This window comes from Oncorhynchus tshawytscha, linkage group LG08 (genome assembly GCF_018296145.1).
Source record: "Oncorhynchus tshawytscha isolate Ot180627B linkage group LG08, Otsh_v2.0, whole genome shotgun sequence".
NCBI classification, from domain to species: Eukaryota; Metazoa; Chordata; class Actinopteri; order Salmoniformes; family Salmonidae; genus Oncorhynchus; species Oncorhynchus tshawytscha.
Genome location: NC_056436.1, coordinates 62,456,671 through 62,476,860, shown reverse-complemented (window position 1 = coordinate 62,476,860; position 20,190 = coordinate 62,456,671). Strand labels below are relative to the sequence as shown.

Here is a 20,190-nt window from a genome sequence, read left to right as displayed (position 1 = left end):
GATTCAAAGCAGGTGTCTATACACTAACTCTCCTCACCCCTCTGACCCTCACACCTTTGTGGACATGACTGTGTCACATTCAGAACACTTCTTCAGTCATTTACATAAATTATTAGCATTTGTAACAACATTTGCATAGGGGCTGGCACTTTTGCATACGGTCTGCAAAGCTGTTTGATAATTGCAGTCTGTGTGCGTGCGTGCGTGCGTGCGACAGATGGTGGAGAGGACAGACAGGCTCTTTTGAATAATACCAGGGATTAGGGAGCAGTAGAGAAACTACAGTCAGCCAAAGTTATTACAGGTTAGGGAGTTACAGTCACAATTATACAATGACACTTTTATGGTTATGGTAACCGTTGACTACCTCCTCCTCGTCTCCTCAGTTCATTCCACCTTCACCTCTCCACCCTTCCCTACATCCTAATCACCACATCCTACTAACTCCTACTCTTACCCCTTGCCATTCACCACAACTTCCCCCAAACCCTCCCACTCTTCTCCAGTCATACCACTCCTACCTCAGGGGACCTCTCTCCTTCTCCTTGCCCCAGAGCCTCCATTCCCCCCAGGGCCTCCACTCCTCTCCCTCCTACCCCCCTGGTTCCTCCCTGGTTCCTACAGCCCGGCCCTAACCATTAAAGCAGCAGGGGAGCTCAGTGAGACCTCCAATACCTGAATGCCTCTCAATTCAATTCAATTTAAGGGCTTAATTGGTATGGGAAACATATGTTAACATTGCCAAAGCCAGTGAAGTAGATAATATACACAATAATAAATCAACAATAAATCATTCAAATGAACAGTAAACATTACACTCACAGAAGTTCCAAAAGAATGAAGGCATTTTAAATGTCATATTATTTCTATATACAGTTTTGTAGTGATGTGCAAATATGGGTTGTATTTACAATTATGTTTGTTCTTCACTGGTTGCCCTAATCTTGCTGCTGTGATGGCACACTGTGGTATTTCACCCAGTAGATATGGGAGTTTATCAAAATTGGGTTTGTTTTCGAGTTCTTTGTGGGTCTGTGTAATCTGAGGGAAATAATTGATGTGTCTCTAATATGGTCATACATTTGGCAGGAGGTTAGGAAGTGCAGCTCAGTTTCCACCTCATTTTGTGTGCAGTGTTCTGTTAGGTTCTAATTTTTCAGAGTAAACAACTCACGGACACTAGAGAAGCTTAACCAAGTTGAATTCTTCATAAAGGGTCGATACAGCTGTAATTCAGACAAATACATTTAGACAAATACTTTTCCACCACCACAAGTATATGTTCTCCACTTCAGGCACTCCTCCTTCTCTCCAGTCCTTACATCTTATGGTTCCACAGGAGGAGGATAACCGGATAATAAACCATACTTTCTCCCTTCAGGGGATCTGACTGACCTCAACCCCTCCTTCGCCTAATCCACAGATGTCCATCCGCTTCCCCTATAGCAATCCTGTGACTTCCTCCCGTCCACCCAACACATTCCAAAGCCATCTGTCTTCTACAGAGAACCATTAACTTCTGATGTAAAAACCAGTCTCTTACACTCCTTTAAATACTATGCTTCTGCATCTGATCTATCATATATCTACTATATCAATGTTCAAAGTTTACCCCGTATCAAAAAGTTCACATAGCCTGTCTTCTCTTGAGAGCCAGGTCTATGCTCACTGAGTCTGTACATAGTCAACGCTTTCCTTAAGTTTGGGTCAGTCACACTGGTTGGTTATTCTACTGCTGTGTACTCTCTGTTTAGGGCCAAATAGCATTCTAGTTTGCTCAAGTTTTTTGTATGAATTATTTTGAATGTGTCAAATAATTATTTTTTTGTCTTCTCATGATTTGTTTGGGTATAATTGTGTTGCTGTCCTGGGGCTATGTGAGGTCTGTTTGTGTTTGTGAACAGAGCCCAAGGACCAGCTTGCTTAGGGGACTCTTCTCCAGGTTCATCTCTCTGTAAGTGATGGCTTTGTTATGGAAGGTTTGGGAATCGCTTCCTTTTAGGTGGTTGAGGAATTTAACGTCTCTTTTCTGGATTTTGAAAATTAGCGGGTATCGGGCTAATTCTGCTCTGCATGTATTATTTGGTGTTTTACGTTGTACACGGAGGATATTTTTGCAGAATACTGCATGCAGAGTCTCAATTTGGTGTTTGTCCCCTTTAGTGAATTATTGGTTGGTAAGCTGACCCCAGATCTCACAACTATAAAAGGCAATGGGTTCTATAACTGATTCAAGTATTTTTTGCCAGATCCTAATTGGTATGTGGAATTGTATGTTCCTTTTGATGGCATAGAAGGCCCTTCTTGCCTTGTCTCAGCTCATTCACAGATTTGTGGAAGTTACCTGTGGCTCTGAGGTATGTATAATTTTTTTGTGTGATCTAGGGCAACGATGTCTAGATGGAATTTGTATTTGTGGTCCTGGCGACTGGACCTTTTTTGGAACACCATTATTTTTGTCTTGCCTGTCTGTCTGTCTCTCTCTCTCTCTCTCTCTCTCTCTCTCTCTCTCTCTCTGATCTCTGCTGTGTCTCTGGTGGTCACAGTTAACTGATCCTTAATGATAGTGACTGACTGGGGAGGGATAAAACCCCTCTCTCTAACCGAAGGGTGTTATCTCACTCAAATAGGATCGGTGTGACACAGGTAAAATGATTGTGCTTCAGTCAGGTGTATCGGTAAACTTTAATGGGGTTTCACAACTGTGTCGCCTCAACACTTTACCAAATGAAATGGAGGTGTGTGTGTGTGTGTGTGTGTGTGTGTGTGTGTGTGTGTGTGTGTGTGTGTGTGTGTGTGTGTGTGTGTGTGTGTGTGTGAACCAGGGAGCAGCTGTTTCCCCTGCTGCCTATCTCACTAACTCTCTCTAGTTTCTACTAATACTGTCTAGCTCTTTGGTTTCTACTAATAGTGTATATCTCTCTGGTTACTACAAATACTGTCTAGCGCTCTCTGGTTTCTACTAATAGTGTCTAGCTCTGGTTTCTACTAACACTGTCTAGCTCTCTCTGGACTGTATTAATACTGTCTAGCTATCTCTGGTCTCTATTAATACTGTCTCTACTAACACTAGCTCTCTCTGGTCTCTACTAATACTGTCTAGCTCTCTCTGGTCTCTGCTAATACTGTCTAGCTCTCCCTGGTCTCTACAAACACTGTCTAGCTCTCTCTGGTCTCTACTAATACTGTCTAGCTCTCTCTGGGCTCTACTAATACTGTCTAGCTCTCTCTGGTCTCTACTAATACTGCCTAGCTCTCGCTGGACTCTACTAATACTGTCTAGCTTACTGTCTAGCTCTCTGGTCTCCACTAATACTGTCTAGCTCTCTCTGGTCTCCACTAATACTGTCTAGCTCTCTGGTCTCTACTACTACTGTCTAGCTCTCTTTGGTTTCTATTAATACTGTCTAGCTCTCTCTGGTCTACTAATACTGCCTAGCTCTCTCTGGTCTCTACTAATACTGTCTAGCTCTCTCTGGTCTCCACTAATACTGTCTAGCTCTCTGGTCTCTACTACTACTGTCTAGCTCTCTTTGGTTTCTATTAATACTGTCTAGCTCTCTCTGGTCGACTAATACTGTCTAGCTCTCCCTGGGCTCTACTAATACTGTCTAGCTCTCTCTGGTCTCTGATAATACTGTCTAGCTCTCCCTGGTCTCTACAAACACTGTCTAGCTCTCTCTGGTCTACTAATACTGTCTAGCTCTCTGGTCTACTAATACTGTCTAGCTCTCTGGTCTCTACTAATACTGTCTAGCTCTCTCTGGTCTCTATTAATACTGTCTAGCTCTCTCTGGTCTCTATTAATACTGTCTAGCTCTCTCTGGTCTCTACTAATACTGTCTAGCTCTCTCTGGTCTCTATTAATGCTGTCTAGCTCTCTCTGGTCTACTAATACTGTCTAGCTCTCTCTGGTCTCTACTAATACTGTCTAGCTCTCTCTGGTCTCTACTAATACTGTCTAGCTCTCTCTGGTCTCTATTAATGCTGTCTAGCTCTCTCTGGTCTACTAATACTGTCTAGCTCTCTCTGGTCTCTACTAATACTGTCTAGCTCTCTCTGGTCTCTACTAATACTGTCTAGCTCTCTCTGGTCTCTACTAATACTGCCTAGCTCTCTCTGGTCTACTAATACTGCCTAGCTCTCTCTGGTCTCTACTAATACTGCCTAGCTCTCTCTGGTCTCTACTAATACTGCCTAGCTCTCTCTGGTCTACTAATACTATCTAGCTCTCTGGTCTCTATTAATGCTGTCTAGCTCTCTCTCTCTCTGTGTCTCTGGTCACTGATAAGTGAAGTGGATCATCAAAGCCAGAATATGTTTGAATTAACCCTCATTCTGTCCTGAATAAGAAAAGCCGACTCCCTCTCTTCTCCTCTGTATAGTACAGTATATTATGTTTCTTATATAACAGTGATGAGGAGAGGAGGAGAGACTGCCAAACTGGTACTGCTCATTCCCTCTCCTTCTTAGCTTAGCTGCTGTGGAAAATTGGAGAGAGAGAGTGGGTAGGAGAGCGAGGAGGGGTAGGAGAGAGAGGAGGGGTAGGAGAGAGAAGTGGAAAGTAGAGTAATGAAGGGAGATTAAAGTGGGAATGGATAGATGTAGGTTACAAGAGAAAAAACTGGGGGGAAAGTAGAGAGAGAGGTGGAGAGGTAGAGAGGTGGAGAGGTGATTCAGTTGCACATACAATAGGTTTAGTGTGTATGTTGGCATGTCAAACAGCAAAGGTGTGATGTGTCATAATGGAGCAGAACGCTAAGCTCTGCCGCTGAAATGAAAAGTACACAGAGGCTGACAGAGCTGAAGCTTCCACACACACACATACACTGCTCAGGGAATGGAGACCCCTTCTGATTGGGGCCAAAGAGCATGCTCTGTGATACAACTTCTATAGACTTAAGTCTGAGTCACTCTGCTCCCCTGAATATTCAATGTACTAACAGTGTCTTTCTCCCGTATTCATCTGCATTTTCTTTTTCATTCTCCTTCTGTCTCTCCTCCCCCTCTCTCTACCTCCCTCCTACCTCCCCTTTGCTTCCCTGGACCTAGAGAAAGGTAAATGGTTTGTGTGCTACATGTGTTGCCTTCTATCTTCAATGTAATCATTGTGTCAAGTCCTCCATTTTACCTGCAGTCACACACCTCTTCAGCTGCCTGGGGAGTGACAGATAGACAGGCAGACAGACAACCTGGGAGTTAGATCTGCTCTTTAGATAGACAGACAGACAGACACCCTGGGAGTTAGATCTGCTCTTTAGATAGACAGACAGACAGATAGACAGGCAGACAGACAACAGACACCCTGGGAGTTAGATCTGCTCTTTAGATAGACAGACAGACAGACAGACAGACAGACAGACAGACAGACTGGGAGTTAGCTCCTTTAGAACACAGTACTACTACACACTGACAGGCAGACCGGCAGACAGACCGGCAGACAGACAGACAGACAGGCAGGCAGCCTGGGAGATGAGCCCTGCTCTTTAGATACAGTAGAACACAGTAAGACAGACAGACAGACAGACAGACAGACAGACAGACAGACAGACAGACAGACAGACAGACAGACAGACAGACAGACAGACAGACAGACAGACAGACAGACAGACAGACAGACAGACAGACAGACAGACAGACAGACAGACAGACAGACAGACAGACAGACAGACAGACAGACAGACAGATGAGCCCTGCTCTTTAGATACAGTAGAACACAGTACTACAGACAGACATATATACAGACAGACAGACAGCTTGGGAGGAGGCTCCTCTCTTTAGATAGATAGACAGACAGACAGACAGACAGCTTGGGAGGAGGCTCCTCTCTTTAGACAGACAGACAGACAGCTTGGGAGGAGGCTCCTCTCTTTAGATAGATAGACAGACAGACAGACAGGGAGTAAGCTCCTCTCTTTAGACAGAATACAGTACTCAGACTGACGCTCACTCAGTCACCACATGCTGTTTTTAACTGTATCTCTGTTTCTGTTCTCAAAATACTTTAAACTCATGTAGACTCGAGGCCACTGTACTCTGCGACAGAATTATGAAATGTCCTGCAGCTTGTGAGACATAATGCCTAAATACACACACACACACCTCCCCCTTCCATTCTCTCCGCTGGCCAGGAGCAGAGTATTATCGACCCAAAGTGTGTGAGCACACAATTAAGCAGGGAGACAGGGCTGGTAATGGACTCATAAACAAGAGAAGCACCACTGTGATAAACGCTGAGTATGTGTGTGTGTCACAGCTGCACCTGTGGCTCTGCTCTGCTACCCTGCATGGCCCCTCAGCATGGCTCCACTCCCCAGTCCCCTCTCCTTTAACTGACATTCTTCCTTTATCACTCTGTTTTTCTGTCCATGGTTTTCCAGATTCCCTGTCTGCTCTATACTCTGATGATTCTCTGTTGATGGTGTATGTATACAGGTGTTGTATTTCATCCTCATCCACCTCTCTCTGCATCTCTCTCTCTCTGCTTCTCTCTCTGCCTCTCTCTCTGCCCCTCTCTCTCTGCCCCCTCTCTCTCTCTGCCTCTCTCTCTGCAACTCTCTCTCTGCTCCTCTCTCTCTCTGCCTCTCTCTCTGCCCCCTCTCTCTCTCTGCCTCTCTCTCTCTCTGCCTCTCTGCCTCTCTCGCTGAAACTCTCTCTCTCTGCCTCTCTCTCTGCCCGTCTCTCTCTGCCCCTCTCTCTCTCTGCCTCTCTCTCTCTCTGCCCCTCTCTCTCTCTGCCCGTCTCTCTCTGCCCCTCTCTCTCTCTCTGCCTCTCTCTCTCTGCCTCTCTCTCTGGCATGTGGCAACTGTCTGATGTTCTCAGCATGGCATTGTGTGTGTGTGTGTGTGTGTGTGTGTGTGTGTGTGTGTGTGTGTGTGTGTGTGTGTGTGTGTGTGTGTGTGTGTGTGTGTGTGTGTGTGTGTGTGTGTGTGTGTGTGTGTGTGTGTGTGTGTGGCGCGCACACACCCTAGAGAAGACAGTTATCTTCCTGAGGCAGTGAATGATAATAACTGTGCACTAAGTATAAGGAAGCTCTCATCATCGCTCATCTATGGAAACACAAGTGAACAAAGTACCTTCTATTTATAACTCAACCATACATTACATGTCAGGGTATATATATATTGGCCTTTTACTAATTCAGAGAAGAGATTTCCTACTAGTGGAAGCCTCTGTATTCTACCCCATGCCTTTCAAAAAAAATGATTCAATGGTCAAATATACTCAATTATCTGCTATATACATACCTGTACGTTTTATATACTGTAGATATTCATCTCATATGATATCTTCTGTGCGTCCTATAGGGACTTTGCCTATGTGGCGAGAGACAAAACCACGCGGGTGTTGAAATGTCATGTGTTTCGATGTGATACCCCTGCAGAAGCCATAGCAACGAGTCTCCACGAAATCTGTTCCAAGGTGAGTTGGGCCTGCCGTTTCAGACAGAGACGAAGTAGACTCAGACACACAGTACACGCTCACATAAATGTCCTGTCTTTTCACAGAAGTCTATGAAATGTTACTGAAGTTGAGTTTGCCTATTCAAGTGGAAGAAATAGAAGGAAACATTGTGATCCTGCTTACAGTATGTGTACCCCTAGCAGTACCACTCTCTGTCCCAGGGCAGTTGGCAGTTTTTAATGTGGGGTGTTAATCCTCTCAGGGTTAGGGAGGTGCTAGCCCTGGAAGGTGTGTAACTGAGTCCGAATGTCCTGCTCCTTTATCATACTGTAAAACAATCCCCTGACTACTGTTTCAGACATTGACAACTCAGGCAGGGTCTGTAGGGTTCAGACCATACATGACCTTGAGAAGAGCACTTGACTCAACAAAATGAAGAATATTAGTCTGGCGAGGATGATCTACAGTTCGGTCAAGAGATGGTGACCTACTTTGAAAAGAGTCACCACGTCTTTTCTCAGTGTTTCTCAGCTCTTAATCATTTGTTGGTTTAGCAGTCCCAGGCAGAACTAAAAGAACAATCCGGGCCCCAAACAAAGTGACTAATTTGCGGGTGTGCGTCAGTAAATCAGTGTCTCACTCCACGTTGTCTATTTAAACACAGTTCCTACTGCAGAGGGGAAACTTACTGACCTCGGACTCTGCTGTTGTGCAGTGCAACGAGTGTGTGTATTTGAGCGTGTGTGTGTGTGTGTTCCCCTGTGAGCAGAGAGTTGCAGACTTTGATTAATGACTCCTACAATGAATCAACTATCTCGAACAGGGAGTGTGCCCCATTGCAGTGCCCTCCGCATTATTGTTGAGGAGGGATGCTGCTCCACATCAGTAAGAAAGGAGGAAGAGATGGAGAAGAGAGCATGGAGTGATACATTTATTTGAAATATTTCTACATTTTAGTTCAAAGAACTAAAAACGTAATGACTTGTCCTTCTTAGTTTGGAGTTGAAACACTTTGAAGGTTCTTTACCTTTACCCCTTCATCCCCCCTGTTTTTAACCCCTCTCTTCCCCTGTCTCTGACTCTCCCTCTCCCTCCTCCTATTTTGTCCTCTCTCTCGCTCCTCCACTCGTCTCCAGATTATGGCTGAGAGGAAGAGTGCCAAAGCTGCTGCCGGCAGCTCATCCCAAACAGGCTCCGATGTTCCTCTCCAGGGTAGGAGTTTGGTGATCCACACACATACAGTAGTACTGATATCTGTTTAGGGAATTGGGGTTGAGCGTTAAAGGGATACTTCAGGATTTTGGCTATTAGACCCTTTAACTACTTCCGCAGAGTCAAATTAACTCGTGGATACTATTTGTATGTCTCTGTGTCCAGGATGAAGGAAGTAAGAGGTAGTTTCACAAGCCAATTCTAACTAGCGTTAGCGCGATGACTGGAAGTCTATGGGTATCTGCTAGAATTATTTTCAATGACATCCACATTTTGTTACATTACAGCCTTATTCTAAAATGGATGAAATATTTTTTTCCCTCATCAATCTACACACAGTACCCCATAATGACAAAGCAAAAGCAGGTTTGTAGACATATTTGACAATTTAAACAAAAAAAACCTGTAAATAAAACATTTACATACGTATTCAGACCCTTTACTCTGTACTTTGTTGAAGCAGCTTTGGCAGCGATTACAGCCTTGAGTCTTGGGTATGACGCTACAAGCTTGGCACACCTGCATTTGGGGAGTTTCTCCCATTCTTATCTGCAGATCCTCTCAACCTCTGTCAGATTGGATGGGGAGCGTTGCTGCACAGTTATTTTCAGGTCTCTCCAGAGATGTTTGATCAGCTTCAAGTCCGAGCTCTGGCTGGGCCACTCAAGGACATTCAGAGACTTGTCCTGAAGCCACTCTTTTTATATACACTACCATTCAAAAGTTTGGGGTCACTTAGAAATGTCATTGTTTTTGAAAGAAAAGCCTTGTTTTGCCCATTAAAATAACATTAAATTGATCAGAAATACAGTGTAGACAGTGTTAATATTGTAAATGACTATTGTAGCTGGAAACGGCTGATATTTTAATGGAATATCTACATAGTTGAGACTAGAGTTTCTCAAACTAAGCAATTCCCTGCAGCAATGTTCTAACATCTAGTGGAAAGCCTTCCCAGAAGAGTGGAGGCTGTTATAGCAGCAAAGGGGGGACCAACTCCATATTTAATGCACATGATTTTGGAATGAGATGTTCGACGAGCAGGAGTCCACATACTTTTGGTCATGTACTATATCGGCTAGCATAGATACCCATAGACTTCCAGTCATTGCACTAACGCTACTTAGCAATTGCGCTAGCGCTAGTCAGCGACTTCCTTCAAACTACACCCAACTCATTGCCAAAATCCCGAGTTATCCCTTTAACGCCCATTCTATATTTCATGTGTGTTTCACTGCAAATGAAAAAAATGCCCCTTATGAATCCAGAACTGGACTGCAAACACGCGTTAATGAAAAAGATAGCCGTGCTGTGTTCACTTCCTGAATTATGCTGACAACAGTACAAGGTCTCATAACACAGGACAAAACCTTTCTCACATCGTGGTGTTAATGCTATTCCACATTTTCCACTCCACTACGCCGCAACACATATCCATCCTCCTTTTCATGCAAAGTGAATTAATGATAGATGATGTCAAAAAACAACACATCCCATAACTTGGCTTTGAGGCAGGATCTGCTGACTGCAGTGGAAACACCTTTGTTCTGTGCATAGAATAAAAGTTCTACATTGGCTTTGAGCTCGCAGGAGCAGCTGAGCTCATTAAAAGCCAATTAGTGTTGCGTAGCGAGCCCTGACTCTCAGCAACCCCTATTGAGAGATCAAAGCTCTCAATGGGTGAACATCGCTCACTCGCTAGCACGACCAAACTGTCTGTGCACTCCACTCGCCAGATCCCTCCACCATCTCTCCCCTCCTTTAATTCCATCCCTCGTTTCTCCTGACCCTCGGGCAGAGTGTAATAGGAAGTCGGCTAACTCCTGTTCTGTCATTTTCGCGGGGTGTTGGTGTTTAAACCATCTTATCCTCTTCTCTGTGTTAGAGGGAGGGAAGCCCTCCTGCCCCTCAGGCCAGCCTGTAGATTGTTTTTCAGTCTCTCGGAGGTTCTGCCCACTTGTATGAATAGCCATCTTCAGTTGTTTTTTTCTTCATATGGCTTAATTAGATGCAACAGCATCTGAAATATTTCAGTCTTCACACAAGTATCTGTATTTTTGCATTTTAGACTAATAAGCCTGTTTGGGCATTTGTTTGTCTGAGTCTTTGCTCGGATGTGCTTTGCAGTGTGTGTGTGTGTGTGTGTGTGTGTGTCTCTCTCTCTCTCTCCCCCCTTGGTGTCTTATGTGTGTATTCTCCCACAGAGTTTCCCATGCCAAAGACTGAGCTGGTGCAGAAGTTCCATGTGCACTACCTGGGGATGACGTCCGTGTCTCGTCCCATAGGTAAGAGAAGTAAGGAAACAACTAACACAGCCGTGCCTAATCACCTGCACCTGTCCCGTTAAACATAATCCATACTCCCGTACACATACTGAAGGTAGAAAACGAATTCAGGTTTCACCTCAATTCAAAGTGAAAAATAAAGTGAAATAAACAATACAAATTAACAGTAAACATTACATCTCTCTCTCCAGGTATGGACATCATCAATGGGGCTATAGAGAGCCTGGTGTCCTCCACAGGGAAAGAGGACTGGACCCCTGTTACTCTGAGTGTAGCAGACGCCACTGTGGCTGTTATCAAGGAGAAGGCACGTAGCATCTTTTCTCCACTTAACTACAGATTATTACTGACTATACCACAGCATCCATTCAGGGTTTTATTTGTTATCCAATAGATTCACCTGTGATCGACATGGACGGAGACTGTTGGTTCCTCCCTCATCATGACAAAAACAATATACATTTCTATCTGAGTGTTCTCTAATAATCCCGTCTCTTGCCTTCCCCATTGGTCCCCTGGACAGGAAGAAGAGGAGGAGATACTGGTGGAGTGCCGTGTGCGTTTCCTGTCCTTCATGGGCGTGGGCCAGGACATCCACACTTTCGCCTTCGTAATGGACTCTGGGAACCAGCACTTCCAGTGCCACGTATTCTGGTGTGACCCCAACGCTGGCAGCGTGTCTGAGGCTGTCCAGGCAGCCTGTGTGGTGAGCTCACACACATAGCTATAGACAGACAGACATAGACAGACAGACATAGACAGACATAGACAGACATAGACAGACAGACATAGACAGACGTAGACAGACAGACGTAGACAGACAGACGTAGACAGACAGACGTAGACAGACAGACGTAGACAGACAGACGTAGACAGACAGACGTAGACAGACAGACGTAGACAGACAGACGTAGACAGACAGACGTAGACAGACGGACAGACACAAACAGACGTAGACAGACAGGCAGACGTAGACAGGCAGACGTAGACAGACAGACGTAGACAGACAGACGTAGACAGGCAGACGTAGACAGGCAGACGTAGACAGATAGACAGACAGACAGATAGACAGACGTAGACGGAAAGAAAGACAGACACGTCTACATTGTCCACTTATTTTTCACGGTCTATCATTCTATTATATTTTAACAATCTAAACCAGGATGTGAACATGACGGTAGGGTTAGGACTGTGGTTATGGCCAGGGTTAAACCAGGATGTGGACATGACGGTAGGGTTAGGACTGTGGTTATGGCCAGGGTTAAACCAGGATGTGGACATGACGGTAGGGTTAGGACTGTGGTTATGGCCAGGGTTAAACCAGGATGTGGACATGATGGTAGGGTTAGGACTGTGGTTATGGCCAGGGTTAAACCAGGATGTGGACATGACGGTAGGGTTAGGACTGTGGTTATGGCCAGGGTTAAACCAGGATGTGGACATGACGGTAGGGTTAGGACTGTGGTTATGGCCAGGGTTAAACCAGGATGTGGTCATGATGGTAGGGTTAGGACTGTGGTTATGGCCAGGGTTAGGGTTGAACCAGGATTTGTACATGAAGGTAGGGTAAGGGTTGTGGTTGAGGTAGACTCTGATGTACTTTCCTTCTCTTCCTCCTCTTCTCTTCCTCAGCTGCGGTACCAGAAGTGTCTGGTGGCCCGCCCGCCCTCCCAGAGAGCTAGCTCCTCCTCCCCGCCACCCGACTCGGTGACACGCCGGGTGACTACCAGCGTCAAGCGTGGAGTCCAGTCTCTCATAGACACTCTGAAAACAAAGAAACCATCCTCAGAACTGCCCCAGCAATGACGGACAGCTCGCTGACCACACCCCCAACCCCAGCCTCTGGCTCTGTCACTCACACTATCGCCACAACTACGACCTACAAACACGCCTATCCAATACCAGCCATGGTAACCAACAATGTACATACATGTTAACTTATTACCACTGAGCAGACCAAAGGACGAATGGGGCTGGATAGTGACATCTGCTCAAAATAATAAAAAGTGAAATTATCTGCAGAAGAAGAAGAGGAGGAAGTCCAAGCTTCAGCATGATGAGGTGCTGGTGATTTGTGTCTCCATTGGAACTTTCCATTTACCTTTGAACTCTGCCGTGTCAAAACTGTCCCACTTTAGCCAGTCCACTCCTGTCTTCAACTGGCATCACCCCAGTCTTGTGGATTATTATAACTACTGAGCTCTAATGGAGTATTAGACTACTACTGAATAACACTAGACATACCTGAGAAAAAGAACCAATCCCCATTGAGTGCTGGCTTAGTTGCATCAGGAGGTCCATTGACCTCCTTTATCTTCCCTGTTTTCTACTTGTTGGACACAGTGAGAGCAACCCTGTTCCCATCACAGTGCCTAACAGTAGCATTCCAGAATGGGACACACACACATGTCTCTTTAAGACGTCTGTCTCATTGAGGTGGAAACTGGACATGCTTATGGGGAAAGCCAAACATCACGGACAAGGCCACTGACCAATCAGCACCATCTAGCTGCTCTACCCGACCTAGTAACCTTTGACCCCCAGACTGCAACAGAGACATGTCATGTGATGGACTATACAGGCATGATGTAATAACATAGACAAGAAGTAAACAGAACATGGGAACCAATGTATTCCATTCCCTGGCTCGGAGTTCCATCTGGCTCACAAAACAGACTGAACCAATGTCTCATTTACTATAATTACCCCTCTGATTGTAAAGTAATGATTGTATCCCCGGTTGGAGAGGAGATGTTAGAGATGAGGAGGAATGGGGTGGTGATGGTGCTGCATGTGTCTGTAATCTGAATGTGAGGAGATGGATAGATCGTTATGGGGGAGAGAGGTTACTGAGGAGGGTGTCAATATGGACATAGATGCTCTGCACAAAAGCCCAACCCCACCAGACTATCTATCTATATATATATATATATATATATATATATATATATATATATACACATATACACATATCTATACACACACACACGACTGACTCCTATTGGACCCAGGGACACCTCTCTCAACTCTGTGAATGCAATATGCAATCCAATCCCCCAAAAATATAGATGTGAAAATACTGTCATTAATAATGTGCTCTGTTCTTCACTCATCTCGACACCATGTAAATGTAATCGGTTGTGAAAATAAATGCATTACCAAAAAAGGGAAGGTCTTCAAAGTGCAGGTTTATTTTCTCATGTAATAGCTCAAGTCAATGCAACAACCCTCCAGTCCATATGTATTTGGACAGTAAAGCTAGCATTTTAAATGTGTCTCTATACTCCAGCCTTTTGGATTTGAGATCAAATATTTCATATGAGGTACATATGACAGTACATATAGTTAACTTTTATTTGAGGTTATTGTCATATCTGTTTCACCATTTAGAAATGAAAGCACTTTATAGATCTAGTCCACCCATTTGAAGATGTCATAAGTATTTGGACAAATTCACTTGTAAGTGTATTAAAGAAGACAAAAGTTGAGTATTTGGTCCCATCTTCCTAGAAAGCAATGACTACATCAAACTTGCAACTACATACTAATTGGATGCATTTGCAGTTTGTTTTGGTTGTGTTATGTTTTGCCCAAAATGAACTGAATGGTAAATGATGACTGGAATCATTTTATTTCTAAGTGAGTAAATAATATGTTTCTGAACACTTCCAAATCAATCCTGAGTGGTGCCATGATTAAGAAAAGTCATGAATAACCATGAATAATGATGAGTGAGAAAGGTACAGAGACTGCAACAAAACACGCTAACCTCTTACCATTACCAATATCAGGGGAGGTTAGCATTTTGTGGAGGTTATGATATTTGCACCTCTGTAAATTTCTCAAACATCACTTTTCGCAATCCATATATGACCAAATCAAATCAATTTTTGGGGGGCACGTACACATTTAGCAGATGTTATTGCGGGTGTAGCGAAATGCTAGTGTTCCTAGCTCCAACAGTGCAGTATTATCTAACAATTCACAATAATACAAATCCAAAAGAAAGGAATCAGGAAATATATAAATATTAGATTGAGCAATGTCGGAATGGCATTGACTAAAATACAGTAGAAGAGAATGCAGTATATAATATGAGATGAGTAAAGCTGCATGTAGACATTATGTAAACATTATTAAAGTGACTGGTGTTCCATTATTAAAGTGACTGGTGTTCCATTATTAAAGTGGCCAGTGATTCCAAGTCTATGTATATAGGGCAGTAGCCTCTAAGGTGCAGGGTTTGCGTAACTGGATGGAAGCCGGCTAGTGGTGGCTATTTAACAGTCTGATGGTCTTGAGACAGAAGCTGTTTTTCAGTCTCTCGGCCCCAGCTTTGATGCACCTGTACTGACCTCGCCTTCTGGATGATAGCGGGGTGATCAGGTCGTGGCTCGGGTGGTTGATGTCCTTGATGAACTTTTTGGCCTTCCTGTGACATCAGGTGCTGCAGGTGTCCTGGAGGGCAAGTGTTTTGCCCCTGGTGATGTGTTGCTGGTGATGTGTTGGGCAGACCGCACCACCCTCTGGAGAGCCCTGCGGTTGCGGGCAGTACAGTTTCTGTACCAGGCAGTGATACAGCCTGACAGGATGCTCTCAATTGTGGATCTGTAAACGTTTGTGAGGGTTTTAGGGGCCAAGACAAATTTCTTCAGCCTCCTGAGGTTGAAGAGGCGCTGTTCAGCTTTCTTCACCACACTGTCTGTGTGGGTGGACCATTTCAGATCATATCAGTGATGTGTAGCCCAGGAACTTGAAGCTTTCCACCTTCTCCACTGCGGACCCGTCGATGTGGATATGTGCTGTTTCCTAAAGTCCACGATCAGCTGCTTTGATTCGTCTGTGGATCTATTGGGGCGGTAAGCAAATTGACGTGGGTCTAGGGTGTCAGGAAAGGTACAGGTGATATGATCCTTGTCTAGCCTCTCAAAGCACTTCATGATGACAGAAGTGAGTGCTACCGGGCGATAGTCATTTAGTTCAGCTAACTTTGCTTTCTTGGAAACAGGAACAATGGTGGAAGCAAGTGGGGACAGCAGACTGGGACAGGGAGAAATTGAATATGTCCGTAAACACTCCAGCCAGCTGGTCTGCACATGCTCTGAGGACGCGGCTAGGGATGCCGTCTGGGGCGGCAGCCTTGCAAGGGTTAATCCGCTTAAATGTCCTACTCATGTCAGCCACTGAGAACGAGAGCCCACTGTCATTGGTAGTGGGCTACGTTGGTGGCACTATGTTATCCTCAAAGTGGGCGAAGAAGGTGTTTAGCTTGTCCGGAAGCAAGATGTCGGTGTCCGCGACGTGGATTGTTTTCCCTTTGTAGTCTGTGATTGTCTGTAGACCCTGCCATATAAGTCTTGTGTCTGAGCCATTTATTTGCAACTCCACTTTGTCTCTGTACTAAATTTTTACCTGTTTGATTTCCTTACGGAGAGAATAACTACACTGTTTGTATTCGGCCATATTCCCACTCACCTTGCCATGGTTGAATGTGGTGGTTCGCGCTTTCAGTTTCAGCGTGAATGCTGCCATCTATCTACGGTTTCTGGTTTGGGTAGGTTTTAATAGTCACTTACCCATCGGGACAACCTCTCCTATACACTTCCTGATGAACTCAGTCACTGTATCCTTGTATTTGTCGATGCTATTCTCAGAGGCTACCTGGAACATATCCCAGCCCGCGTAATCAAAACAATTTTGAAGCATGGATTCCGATTGGTCAGACCAGCATTGAATAGACCTTAGCACGGGTACTCCCTGTTTGAGTTTCTGCCTATAGGAAGGGAGGAGAAAAATGGAGTCTTAATCAGATTTTCCATACGGAGGGTGGGGGAGGGCCTTGTAGGCATTTGGAAAAGTTGAGTAGCAGTGGTCCAATGTTTTTCCAGCACAAGTACTACAGTCAATGTGTTGGTAGAACTTCTGAAGCATTGTCCTCAAATGTGCTTTTTTTAAATCCCCAGCTACAATAAATGCAGCCTCGGGATATGGGGTTTTCAGTTTTCATAAAGTCCAGTGTAGTTCTTTGAGGGCCATTGTGGTATCGGCTTGAGGGGGAATATACACAGCTGTGACCATAACCGAAGAGAATTCTCTTGCCAGGTAATACGGTCGGCATTTGATTGTGAGGTATTCTAGGTCGGCTGAACAAAAGGACTTCAGTTTCTGTATGTTATCAAAATCACTCATTGAGTAGTTAATCATGAAGCACCCCTGCCTTTCTTCTTCCCGGAGGGTTCTTCATTCCTGTCTGCCCAATGTACTGAGAACCCAGCTGGCTGTATGGATAGAGACAGTATATCCTGAGAGCCATGCTTCCGTGAAACAAAGTATGTTACAATCACTGATGTCTCTTAGGAAGGAGATCCTTGCCCTGAGCTTATCTACTTTATTATCCAGAGACTGAACATTAGTGAGTAATACACTCGGAAGCGGTGGATGTTGTGCATGCCTCCTGAGTCAGACTAGAAGTCCACTCCGAATTCCTCTTCTCCGCTGATTGTGTTTTAGAGCAGCCTCTGGAGTAAGTTCAATTGCCCTGGGGGTGCGACCAAAGGATCCAATTTTGGAAAGTCGTAGTCCTGGTCATCATGCTGGTAAGTTACCACCGCTTTGATATCCCAAAGTTATTTCTGGCTGTATGTAATAACACAAAAACAATTATGGGCTAATAATGTAAGAAATAACACACACAAAAAAAATACTGCAATGTTGCTCAGGAGCTAGAAGCAGAGCTGCCATATCTGTCGCCGCCATCTTGCCATTACCCGTAATCATGGTACCATCCACATTAACGTAGAAGTTTTCAGAGATTCTTATTTCCCGTTCTTAAGTTTCATTTTTGCAGTTTTATTATTTCAGTTTTGTACACCAGCTTCAAACAGCTGACAATACAATATTTTTTGGTTATGGAAGATATATTTAAAAGCAGTTTAGATGGTTCAATGACTGCTTGTTTTGTCACATAAACTGAAATAAGCAAACTATTAGAATTTTAGCAACCAGGGTATGGCGGAGATATTACTGCATAGTGCACCTTTAAAACATTATTAAGACAAAGTACATTAATTACCATTCAGTTACTATTGGGCAATATATAAAACATATTCTAAACGGTAAAAATATATGAAAGAAAATGCCCTCAAATAAAAGGTGACATTCTGAAGATAGTGGAGTAGAGGAGAAGAGAGGAAAGGAACCATGTCATTTCTGCTAGCTGCAGGGTCACCTGCTTTCTCAGCACCAACCCACACAGCACAGCACATTGCTCTCCTCTCCCCTCCTCTTTCCTCTCTCTCCCCTCCCTTCTCTTCTCTTCTCTACCCTCCTCTCTCTCCCCTCCCTCTTCTCCCTCTTCTCTCCCCTCCTCTTTACCCTCCTCTCTCGCTCTCACTCTCTCTCCCCTCCCCTCTCTTCTCTTCTCTCCCCTCCTCTCTATCCTTTCTCCCCTCCCCTCCCCTACTCTCTCTCCTCTCCTCTCCTCTCCCATCCCCTCCTCTTCTCTCCCCTTCCCTCCTCTCTCACCTCCCCTCCTCTTCTCTCCCTTCCCCTCCTCTCTCCACCAACTGAATTATTCACACTTACTGAGAGTAGGGGGGAGAAGGGGGGAGGGAGTGTGTGTGTACATTTGAGTTGCTGTGCAGATGTGTACGAGAGACAGGGTGTGTTTATGTGTGAGCGTGTGTGTGTGTGTGTGTGTGTGTGTGTGTGTGTGTGTGTGTGTGTGTGTGTGTCTGTGTGTGTCTGTGTGTGTGTGTGTGTGTGTGTGTGTGTGTGTGTGTGTGTGTGTGTGTGTGTGTGTGTGTGCGCGTGGTGTGTCATCTGAGTGGGGTCTTTGGGGATTGCCCTCACTGTGTTGATGCTAACTCACACAAACAGGGGGCGCTGAATAATTCAATAGACTCTCTCCCTTTCTCCTGTCCCTCCTCTCCCTTCTTCTCCTCCTCCTCTTCCTCCTCCCCCTCTTCCTCCTCCCCATCCCTTTAAATCTCACATCCTCCCCATCTCCCCTCAGTTCTGTTCAAGCCTCTCAAGTCATCCTCTCTCCTTAGGCACACTGCTAAACGTGTGTGTCGCAACAAGCCCCAAACACCACATAGGTCCAACACAACCCCATTCACTGACTGTAACACATTCTGTTTGACCCAATTCTGCCATTCTCACTGCTCCTCTAATGACGGGAAAGAAAATAAACTCCCACCGCTACCATGCAATTCTACTCACCTAACCCCAACCTAACTCCAGGCTGAAAGAAAAACACACATGATTCTTACTTCTGTCTGTGTAGGAACACCTGATCAACCATCTCTCTATGTGGACAGCCCCACTGCAGACAGAGAGTTCCACATATACCTCATATCTCAACACAGTTTATTGTCCCTAACTGTTCTTATATGGAAACGTCATAAAGAGTTTTACTGGGCCCGATGTGATGCCCGCTCCCAGGGAGATTGCATTCCCACACTTATCTAATTGCTTTTTTTTACGGCGCTTTTCAGAGTGCCACAATAACTTTTGATTAGCTGAGTTTATTGGAGGTGGAAAGAAGCCTGTTTGAGGTGCTATTATGGAGGTTTGATGATCTGTTCATACCTGTCTGAGGAGGTATAAACATGATGGATGACAGTTGGATGAACAGATGCTGCCGTGAAGGATAGAGAGCAGAGAGAGAAGAACAACTGTCTCACACCCTGAGAGGGGAAATGGCTTCATAATCCACTGTGTCGTTAACGATAGAGCAGGTTTCATAATATGGAGGAATATCAGAAATGGGGCCATGTTTGGGAATTTGGATTATAGGGGCCTGTGTTGCCGACCGTAAGCAGCCAAGCATCCAGCTAGGTGGGCAGGGAGGAAGCTAGGCTAGCGGTACGATTGGCCGTGGCTCAGTGAAAGTAGCTTCCCCATCATCATTACGCCACTGGACCACACTTAGCATCTAAAGCCCAGTAAAGCACAGCTAAGCTGCCGTGAATGAAGTCTCACTTAACACCTACCTACAGACAGAGAGAGAGACAGAAACTGTAGGGGAGGGGGTGATGGAGAGAAACTGCAAATGAGAGAGAGGGAGAGAGGAGTGTGTGATAGTTTGATAGAGATGCAGTAGATCGACTTTACAAGAGAGATTCCATGAGAGAGGGATAGTCCGAGAAAAATAGATACTCTAGAAGACATTGATGTGAGAGAAGACAGGAACCGCAGTGAGGGAATGGTGGTCAGAGAAAATAGACGGAGATGAAGTTTGAATTTAAATCAAGACGGGAGACTGAGGAGAACCGTGAGAGAAACA

At 44.9% G+C, this 20,190-nt stretch overlaps 1 protein-coding gene across 4 annotated transcripts in view; it reads left to right on the top strand.

The window, feature by feature from the left end:
- LOC112256136 (amyloid-beta A4 precursor protein-binding family B member 2) overlaps positions 1-14,069 on the top strand; it is a 66,211-nt gene extending 52,142 nt beyond the window's left edge. Inside the window, exons 9-15 of one of the 4 annotated variants that reach the window (XM_042325753.1) lie at positions 5,053-5,058; positions 7,308-7,422; positions 8,541-8,616; positions 10,821-10,910; positions 11,093-11,208; positions 11,425-11,607; positions 12,534-14,069. In XM_042325753.1, the coding sequence (XP_042181687.1) occupies positions 5,053-5,058; positions 7,308-7,422; positions 8,541-8,616; positions 10,821-10,910; positions 11,093-11,208; positions 11,425-11,607; positions 12,534-12,707 (760 nt within the window). In that variant the 3' untranslated portion in view covers positions 12,708-14,069. The remainder of the gene's footprint in view (positions 1-5,052; positions 5,059-7,307; positions 7,423-8,540; positions 8,617-10,820; positions 10,911-11,092; positions 11,209-11,424; positions 11,608-12,533) is intronic. The other 3 variants (XM_042325755.1, XM_042325754.1, XM_042325756.1) reach the window with 3 other exon arrangements.
- Positions 14,070-20,190: the final 6,121 nt, after the last annotated feature.